At 43.1% G+C, this 10,808-nt stretch overlaps 1 protein-coding gene across 1 annotated transcript; it reads right to left on the bottom strand.

Annotated features, from left to right (window-relative positions):
* Positions 1–3,888: 3,888 nt before the first annotated feature.
* LOC129346484 (olfactory receptor 13H1-like) lies at positions 3,889–4,797 on the bottom strand. The gene has a single exon (XM_055003832.1). The coding sequence runs from the start codon at positions 4,795–4,797 to the stop codon at positions 3,889–3,891; it is 909 nt and encodes a 302-aa protein (XP_054859807.1).
* Between the last annotated feature and the right edge of the window lie 6,011 nt (positions 4,798–10,808).

Genomic DNA, 10,808 nt, shown 5'->3' with positions numbered 1-10,808 from the left:
CTCCAACCCTCTGGATAAGCACCTACCGTTCCCACACCCTGAATCTGCTCAACCAGCCTAACTTCTTTTCTTTATCAGCTGTTCCAGGTGCTTTGCAATACATCCTTATTCTTTGAGTAGAAAACCTGGAGTATTGCAGCCATTGTTAGTTACCATGTCCCTGCTCCTTCAATGAATCAGTCCCAAAGTTAAACATGGACCCCATCTAGCAATGTGAAGAATGATGGAATGGGGCTGGAAAGGGCGAGGACAGCAGCTGGGTGGGTTGCTTGTTGCAAGGGACATTCCGTCCCCCCCACCCCTGGCCCGACCACAGAAGGATCCATATGCTGGCAAATGTTTGGCCACATAAATGTCCTCTAATTGTCTACTGGACTCAGAGCACCAGGTAAATATCAAGAGGTATGACCCCAAGGAACTACAGCACTTATTCACACATTATTACTCTTGGTAGTTTGGTTTGCTTACCTTGTGATTTCCAAACAGAAGACTTGGTTCTTCTTCAATGTGTAGTTCCTATTTCAATATAGCAAATGGGTTGCAAGAAAACTGTAGGTACTAGCAGCAAAGCCTTCCTCTCCAAAGGCAGAAAAGTCAAATCCAGTCCACCTTTATGAATACATTACTAGTTCAAGGTTGTCTTCAGAAAATAAACTTTTTTTGGCGGGAGGGGGTTCTTAAAGTCAATGGTCATACATGGTCAGGTCCTGTGTAGAACTGATGACTTGGAAGTAAGGGGTCCAAACAGATTTTTGGTTGAGTCAGTGGCCATTGAAGCAGACTATTATATTTCAGCCTCTTAGGTCAGTCCAAGGGACAGGCTGAAGAAAATGGTGGAAAACTGAAGTTGCTTTTCAAAGAAACAGAGAAAAGTTGGTTAAATGGACCATATTAGCAGCTCTGCTCTTCACTATTATGAGAAGAACAGTCTTGACTGCTGCTAGGGACTGTAGACAGTGAGTTTGCAGGCACCCGGTCTTTACTGTTCTACAAACTGCAATACTAGAGGTCCTCCTGGAATATGACACAGAGGTCCCGAAAAGATCTCATGGGGAATTGCTTCAAATAAGTACTTTAGGCTCAAAGGTTAATGACTATTTCATTGGATTTAAACTTTTAAAAGGCTAAGGGGAATAAGAGAATAAGGAATAGTTTGGTAAACATTGAAATTCCCACTGTAATCCGTTTAGCTGGCCTCAGTAATCATCAATATAGCTAATTCTTAAAGTGACCAAAACCGTGGATACTTAAATCTGGACAATGGAGCCATGAACAGACAAAGTAGCTCTTTCTACAAAGCTGACAAAAGCCCCATGTTTGTGGAAACATCTGAAATCTTGAAGACGAAGATGACAACGTTGGGCGTTTTACCCCAAAATAATGGAAGCAGTGCCCCTTCTGTTAAGAAATAAATTCCGTCTCAGTGGCTATTGTGGGTGTTGGTGGGCAACCACAAGAGCATTGCTTGCTTTCAGACTTTGGTTTTTATTAGTAAAGGGCAGAGGGAGGGGCCTTTGAGAGTGGACTCATTGAGACTAGGCCTGGCAGCAACCACCAGGCATCTTGCACTGAGATGTTGAAAGGATGGTCAGATACCAACCGTGATAAAGATTGATGGAGGAAATGGGGTTCAAATCATGAGTTCAAGATCTGAGATGGAAAGAAAAAAAAAGGGAAGGAATGAAGTTACATGTAGGTTGTCTAATTTCTGGACTATCCAATAAAGAAAAAAAAATATACCACCCTGTGATCTGGTAAATGTCCCTTCACGAGGTCACTTGTACCATAAATAACAACAACAAGAAGAAGAACATTCAATTTATATACCTCCCTTCAGGATGACTTAATACCCACTCCGAGCGGTTTACAAAGTATGTCATTATTATCCCCACAACAATAATCACCCTGTGAGGTGGGTGGGGCTGAGAGAGCTCCGAGAAGCTGTGACTGAGGGCCAAGCTACACATGACGAATGACACTTGAACGGCAAGTGTATTTCTCCCTGTTCACTTGCCCTCCACTCAATCCACTCGCCGTTCAAGTGTCATTCGTCATGTGTAGCTTGGCCCTGACCTACCACAGAGTTGTGAGGATAAAATGGAGAGGAGGGGAATGATGTAAGTCACTGAGGGCCAAGCATTGGCTAAGCTGTGGCTGGTGGGGTTTAGGTTTGGTACACATTCATTTCAGATTGGGGCAGCCTCCACAGCAGCTACAGTGTCCATTCAGAAGGTGGGCAAGTGGAGGTCAGCTGTATATCAGGGGTATGTGCGCCCTCTGCCGGCAATTTAATGGATCTAGTCTAATCTTTTCTTTTTCTCTTAGGTGCTGTGTTTCGCTGTGGGAGGTGTCAGATCCTCATATGCAGACACAGCATGGTGTTCTGGGCCGCCCATCAGGCCAGGAGGACACCAATGGGGTCCCAGCTGGGTCTCAGTCATTGGGCCCAGGTTGAGTGGCAGGGCCGCTGGGGCCTCAGGTGGCCGGGCTTGCTGCCACTCCTGTTCGAGGGTAGGAGTGCTCCTCCCCCTCTTTTTTTAGTTATCCATCTTGTGGGGAACGACCTGGGTTTAGTTAAGGGAAAAGCCCTTTCTCTGCAGGCTCAGGCTGATTTAAGGTATATTGCAGAGCAGTGGCCAGGGGTTTTGATTTTTTGGGCTGCTATTCTCCCGCATAGGATTTGGTGGGAAGCATTGGACCATGATGGGGTTGAACACGCTAGGCGTAAGGACAATAAGGCCATGCGGAAGGCTTTGGGTGCTGGATTGGGGATTTATTTACCACACCCTCAGATCAGGGACACGTACGCTGGCCTCTACAGAGGCGATGGCGTGCATTTGTCAGCCAAGGCAACGATATCTTTTTGACCAGCATGCGGCAAGGGCTGTGGTTAGCTTGGCAGCAGATGTGGGGCACTAGGGCCTAAGCGGAGGCTTGGCCCTAGCGGTGGCAGGTTAGTTTGGGTAGACAGAGCGGGCTGGTGAGCACCCGGTGGCGCATCCCCATTGGTGGGGAGTGGGGATTTGCCTGGGATCGGCTGGTGGGCTGTACGGTTGCCAGCTGAGAGGGCAGGCTGCCTGTGGGACACCCTATACAAGTCCTTCCCTCGGGCTTCACAGCTGGGGTGTATGGAGCTTTAAGGGAAGAACCACTTGCCTGGCCAGCCGGGATACAGCCATTCACTTGGATGGCTCGCACCTGGGGCAAGGGGTGCTCACCCAGGCAGGTCGAGGAGGAGGTCGAGTAGACCCCTTGGCTCAACCTGTACTGCTAGTTATTCTCCTTGCCATTCTTAAGTTATGTTGGTCAATAAATGGCCCTGTTTTCACCCAAGCCTTGTGTCTGTCTCTTCATTCCGAATCGGGGAGAGGGGGAATAGATTGGAACTGGAAGGGGGACTTCAACGGCACATTCCAAAAAAGGGATGTTAATCATCGCATTTGATAAGCATTTAGAAGAGAAATGGTATCAGTATATGAAAAACTTAATGTACAAGTGCAGTGTAATACGCTAATCTTTATTCAGATATTTTCCTTCCAAACACTCTCCAGAAAGCGCCTTTCACATCCCTATTTCTTAAGGTGTAGATCAGAGGATTGAGCATCGGAGTTAAAACCCCGTACATTAAAGATACAGTCTTATCTTGATCGGAAGAAGATTTGGGGTGGGGCATTCCATAAAAGACGCTGACCACAGTAAGGTGAGAACTACAGCAGAGAAGGCTTTTTTCCAACCCTTCGTTGTGCTAATGCACAGTACAGCTAAGCTGATGCGCATATTGCAGAACAGGGACATGTTGATCATCACATTTCACAAACATTCAACAGAGAAATAGTGTTTTATTTGAGCAAGTTAATTTAAGAAGAAATGAGGTGCATTGTATTATTTTTATTGGGACATTTTCTTTCCAAACAATCTCCAGAAAGCTCCCTTTACATCCCTGTTTCTCAAGGTGTAGATCAGGGGATTGAGCATGGGAGTTAAGGCCCCATAGAGTAAAGAGATGACTTTATCTTGATCGGAAGAAGATTTTGCCTGGGGCTTCATGTACATGATTATGATTGTACCAAAAAAAACACTGACCACAGCGAGGTGAGAACTACAGGTGGAGAAGGCTTTCTTCCGACCTGTTGTTGTGCTCATGCGCAGTACAGCTAAGCCTATGCGCACATACGTAACAACAATGAAGCAAAAGGGTAACATTACAAGAAAGATGCTGGCAACATGCATGAAGAGCTCACTAGCACGTGTGTCTGAACAGGCTAATTTAAGGAGAGATTGTAGCTCACATACAAAATGGTTAATAATACGTTGTCCGCAGAAGTCAGTAGGACGTAACAGTACATTGATCACAGTTGACAGTGAGGAAAGCCCTACAGATGCAGCCACTAAACTGATGCAAAACCTCCAGCTCATGATCTGGAAATAGTGGAGAGCCTGGCAGATGGCTGCAAAGCGGTCATAGGCCATGATGGCGAGCAGGAAACATTCTGTCACAAAGAATAAAAGACCAACATACATCTGAACCAAGCACTTGTACAAGGAGATGGTGGGCCTGTAAAGGAAACAGTTGACTAGGACCTCAGGAAATGTACTGGAGATCATGAAGTCTACAGAGGAGAGGACGCAAAGGAAGAAATACATGGGTGTGTGAAGGTGGGGATCAGCAATGATCAATATGACGATGAGGCCATTGCCAAGAATGATTATGAGGTATGCCATCAACAAGAAAGAGAAGAACACAGCCTGTGCTTTGGGGTAGTCAGATAGCCCAATCAAGATGAATTCAGTCACCATTGTCTCGTTTGGAGCTCCCATGACATCCTCTGAACTTTCTTTTCTGCAGGAAAAAAGAGAATTTAGACGTGGCACTGGTCGACATCTGCTTATACATAAAATCTAGAAGTACTTTAGGGCGTTCTGGTCTCTGGGATCTATATGCTTCTTACATTCCAGTGTACTGTAAACCCCACTGAAGTCAATGAGGCTTAAGTGCATCTTACTTTAAGGCTATCAATGTTGTCAGACTCAGGGTCAAGCTACAAGTGACGAATGACACTTGAACAACAAGTGAAGAGACTCAGGGCCAAGGTACACATGACGAATGACACTTGAACGGCAAGTGGATTGAGTGGAGGGCAAGTGAACAGGGAGAAATACACTTGCTGTTCAAGTGTCATTCGTCATGTGTAGCTTGGCCCTCACATGTATTCTTCCCTGTTCACTTGCGCTCCACTCGGAGCCAAACTGCAAGTGACGCCTGACACTAGTTGGACACTTGTCAGCTTCCCTCAAGTTTTTATGGGAAATGTAGGCAGCTTGGTGGAATGTTGGACAAATGACAGTTGAAAAGTGCATTGGACAGCAGTCGGAGAGCCAAGCTGCAAGACCAGGATGCCTACATTTCCCATCAAAACTTCAGGGAGGCTGACCAGTGTCTAACTAGTGTCAGGTGTCACTTGTAATTTGGCTCTGATCACGTAGGGCCAAGCTACAAGTGACAAATGACACTTGAACAGCAAGTGGATTGAGTGGAGTGCAAGTGAACAGGGAGAAATACACTTGCCGTTCAAGTGTCATTCGTCGCTTGTAGCTTGGCCCTGAGTCTGTTCACTTGCCGTTCAAGTGTAATTAGTCACTTGTAGGTTAGCTCTGAGTGGTCCGCTGTCCAGATTCTCAATTGTGGCAAGACAACAGAGATTATTTAATAAACATAATATCTTTTGTATCTGTTCTGTATTTAGGATTTAATTAATCCCCCACAGACTTCTTTCAACATAAAGCTGTATTAAATTAAATCACACATTTGAAAATGGACCTGAAACTGAATTCATGGACCTCCAAATCAATAAAACATAATACTAACAATACCTAGAAATGTTTTGGAACCTTTATTTTTTTTTAATTTTCATGTTATTCTTCTTGTTCACTGAAAAGTACTATCTTTAAAGAGCTACTTATAAAGAATTAATGGACTTCTAAAATAACTCTATTTTCTTCCCACACATACTTTCCAAGAATCTGAAATAATTTTACCATCTGCACTTCTTTCTGCACTTCATAAGATAGTAATTCAGCTTTGAAAGCAAAACGGTATCAAACTTCTGTAAATATTGAGATTCCCTCACTATTTGAGTTTGCCTTTGAACCAATGATGAACAAAAATGTGAGTTCCACATTGACAGCCGTGCTACTGTGCTGTACCCACGACATGTGTGACAGTTTTAAGTAGTGAATTCTGCTGTACTAGTAGTGTAGGAGGGCCCCAGAAGAGGATGAGGAGGGAAAGCACTTAACGCATTGGTCTAGAATCCAGGAATGAAGACAGAATGACAATATTGTGTTGCTTTATTCATTTACTCAGTTGTGGCTTTATATATTGATCTGCCAACTCACCCTTTGTTCAAAGTTTGGCAGCATAACAATACTGTGATGCGCAGAAAATGGGCACCAAGAGGTGCCAAAATTCCTAACTACAGGATAAGCATAAACCATACATCTTTTTCTTTTCAGCTGTTTCATGTGCATGGCCATATTTTGAGCAGCAAACTTGGACTGTTCCTGCCATCGCTACTTCTAGCCTCCACAGTCCTTCAATGGATCAGTCCCAAAGTTAAACATCTACTTCATCTAGCAAAGGAAAGCAGGCCAAAACGGTCTCCGTGCCAGGCCATTTGAGAAGGAAGGAATGGGGCTGAGAAGGAAGAGGATGCTAGCTGGGTGGTTTGCTTGCGGCAAGTGACATCTCACCTCCCCAGATAAAGAAAGACCCAGAGGCTGGCACAAGTTTGGCCAAATAAATGTCCTCTAATTGTTTACTGGATTCGGAGGACCAGGTAAATACCAAGAAGTATGAGTCCAAGGAAGTACAGCACTTATTCACACATTATTTCTCTTGGTAATGAGTTTTGCTTACCTTGAGATGTCCAAACAGAAGACTCGGTTCTTCTTCAATATGTATTCTTCATTCCAAAGAACAGCAAACAGGCTGCAAGAAACCTATTGGTAATAGCAGCAGAGTCTTCCTCTTCAAAGGCAGGAAAGTCAATTAAATCCAATCTTCCTCTATGAATACCTTACTTTTTTCAGGATTGTCTTCAGAAAAAGCTTGGGGGGCGGTTCTTAAAATAAATGCTCACACACTAACAGATCTTGCCGAGAACCGATGACTTGGAAGTTAAGGGGTCCAAAAGATTTTTGGTGAATTCAATGGGAATTGAAGCTGTCTGCAATACATGAGCCTCTTAGATCTGTCCAAAGAATAGATGGGGGGAAAGGGTGAAAAGCTGAAGTTGTTTTTCAATGAAGCACTGAGGAAAGTTGGTTACGTGGGACATATTAGCAAATCTGCTCTTCTCTATTATGGGAAGATCAGTTCTGATTTTGCTGGGAATGCAGGCAGTGATTTTGCAAATTCCTGGTCTTTACAGTTCTACAAGATGCAATTCTTGAGGCCCTCCTGGAATACGACACAAAGGTTCTAAACAGATCTCCTGGGGAATTGCTTCAAATAAGTGCTATAGACTAAAAGATTAATGACTATTTCATCAGATTTAAACTTTAAGAACTCTACGGGGAATGAGGGAGTAAAGAATAGTGTGGTTAACTTTGCAATTCCCACTGTGATCCATAGAGTTGGCCTCCATCATTATCAATATTTATCATTCTTAATGTGGCCCAACCTGGGGATTCTTAAAACTGGACACTGGCGCCAGGAACAGACAACACAGCTCTTTCTACAAACCTGACAAGAACCCCAAGTTTGGGCAAACATCAAGAAGAAGACGACGACAAAAACATTGGGTCTTTTATCCCAATGTAATGGAAGCAGTGCCTCTAATTTTAAGAAGCAAATGCTGTCTCAGGGCCAAGCTACACATGACGAATGACACTTGAACAGCAAGTGTATTTCTCCCTGTTCACTTGCCCTCCACTCAATCCACTTGCCGTTCAAGTGTCATTCGTCATGTGTAGCTTGGCCCTCAGTGAATACTTAAATCTGGACACTGGAGCCATGAACAGACAAGACAGGTCTTTCTACAAACCTGACAAAAACCCTAGGTTTGTGAAACATCGGACATCTAGAATAAGACGAGTTTTACCTCAAAATAATGGAAGCAGTGCCTCGACATTTAAGAAGCAAATTTCCATCACAATGGCCATTGTGAGTGTTGGTTGGCAAACACAACAGCATTGTTAGCTTTCATACCTTGGTTTGTGTTAGTAAAGATATAGAGAGGGCTCTCCTTCCAAGGCCTTTGAGGGGGGCCTTTTCCATTTTTTTAATTCTTTTTTTCTATACTATATTAATGTTATTTTATTGTCTTTTTATGAAAAATAATAGATTTTTTTTAAAAAAACTTATTTTCCCAGGCTTTTACCTACCTGGCATTCCCATTTTATTTTATTTTATGCCAGGCAGTGCCTTACGCTTATAACAGTGGAGGGAAGGTGTTTTATGATTTCCTATCTATCCACTGCCCCTCAGTGAGAGGAGGGGTCTGACTGCTAACAACCTCACGGACCATGGTCCTGTGTTACCTGGCCCATCTGAAGGTGTGGAGCTTTGCACTCAGAACCGGGGGGTCCCACTTAGCCGCCATCTCCTTATTTAGCAAGGCCCATGGTTACCAGTCCCGTGTGACTCTTTCATGGCTTGGATAAATATAAATATAATAAATATTTATTATACAGTGTACACAGTAATAACATTAAAAATACCCATATGTCACACCAGAAAATGTCATTTCTGGCATGACATGGAAATTACAGTTTGTGCCAGAAGCTGATGTTATACAAATTGTCCCCAAACTTAATGTTTGGGGCTGATTTTTAGAGAATTGGCCCGAACTACACCTTGTTGCTTTTGCGTCATTCCAGAAATGATGTCATTATCTGGTGTCATTTGGAGGTGATGTCACTTCTCTGGGTAAATTGCAACCCTCTCCTTGCCCTGCCCCAGAAATCTCTGAGGAGTTGTGGGTAGATGTCTGGTAACCCAGTTTGGAGGATAGACTTTGCTGAACTCTCTCCCCTCCCCAAACTCCACCTACCTCAGGCTCCTCCATCTTCAGGAATTTCTCTGTCAGATTCGTGAAATTTGAAGAACCACAAACCACATGGTTCGGGTTTTTTTTCCAGTTCATGCCCATCTCTAGTGCTAACTATTTGGCAACTTGACTGGTTCCCAAGCATAGGATAGCTTTAACTCTGGTCCATCTCAATGTTGTCCTATCTGATTTATTAAAAGAGAAATACTGTTGTGTCCCATTTGACGAGTGTCTATGGGCCAAGCTACAAGTGACGAATGACACTTGAACGGCAAGTGTATTTCTCCCTATTCACTTGCCCTCCACTCAATCCACTTGCTGTTCAAGTGTCATTTGTCACTTGTAGCTTGGCCCTATGTCATTCTGCTACAAAAGAAACTGAAACCGTTGGACATGAATTGTTGTGTTGCCCGTTTTGATGATAATTTTAGACAAACTTTCATCCATCCCATTCGCCAAAACATTCCAGGAAGATCAGAGGAATGGTATACCTCCTTTTTTCTAGCTGACAATCTTGAAGTCTCGGAAACAGTTGCGACTTGCAATTCTGTGCAGCTCAAATGTCTATTGTTAATTTATTGTAGTTCCTATTTTTACATTTTTTTCTAATCTATGCTACGCATACTCTTTAAAATATTGCTCTTTTAATGTATCTTTAAAGTTGCTGGTCTTTGACTGCAATACATGACATGACATGAATGAATGGACTGTTCACATGGCATTGTTTATAATGTGAGAATTCTGGTTAGAACCTAGAAGTATCAAAAAAACCATTTCTGTCCTACTCCCTTTCTAGGCCAAATATAAACTTGACATGTGTCTATATTCATCTTTCTCTGCTGGGATCATAATTCACTGATATAATTTCCCAGCAATTTTGTCCAATATAAGAGCTACATAGAAAAAGATATTTTTGTCCCAGGAACCTGACTATGTATAGGAAATTGTTTGAAGCTGGCAGGGGGACTTCCACTGCGCATTCCAAAATAAGGATGTTAATCATCGCATTTGATAAGCATTCAGAAGAGAAATGAAAAAGAGTCCAGTAGCACCTTTAAGACTAACCAATTTTATTTTATTGTAGCATAAGCTTTCGAGAATCAAGAAGAGAACTTGATTCTCGAAAGCTTATGCTACAATAAAATAAAATTGGTTAGTCTTAAAGGTGCTACTGGACTCTTTTTGATTTTGCTACTACAGACTAACACGGCTAACTCCTCTGGATCTATGACCATGAGAAGAGAAATGTTATCAGTATATGAAAAACTTAGGGCCAAGCTACACATGACGAATGACACTTGAATGGCAAGTGTATTTCTCCCTGTTCACTTGCCCTCCACTCAGTCCACTTGCCGTTCAAGTGTCATTCGTCATGTGTAGCTTGGCCCACACTTGAACAGCAAGTGTATTTCTCCCTGTTCACTTGCCCTCCACTCAATCCACTTGCTATTCAAGTGTCATTCGTCATGTGTAGCTTGGCCCTGCATGTAAGAAATGCAGTGTAATATGCTAATCTTTATTCAGATATTTTCCTTCCAAACACTCTCCAGAAAGCGCCTTTCACATCCCTATTTCTTAAGATGTAGATCAGAGGATTGAGCATTGGAGTTAAAACCCCATACAATAAAGATTGAGGGCTAAGCTACAAGTGACGAATGACACTTGAACGGCAAGTGTATTTCTCCCTGTTCACTTGCGCTCCACTTGATCCACTTGCTGTTCAAGTGTCTTTCGTCACTTGTAGCTTGGCCCACAGTC

Source organism: Eublepharis macularius, chromosome 19 (genome assembly GCF_028583425.1).
Source record: "Eublepharis macularius isolate TG4126 chromosome 19, MPM_Emac_v1.0, whole genome shotgun sequence".
NCBI lineage: Eukaryota > Metazoa > Chordata > Lepidosauria > Squamata > Eublepharidae > Eublepharis > Eublepharis macularius.
Note: the sequence above shows the minus strand (reverse complement) of the source record. Positions and strands in the feature narration are given on the sequence as shown.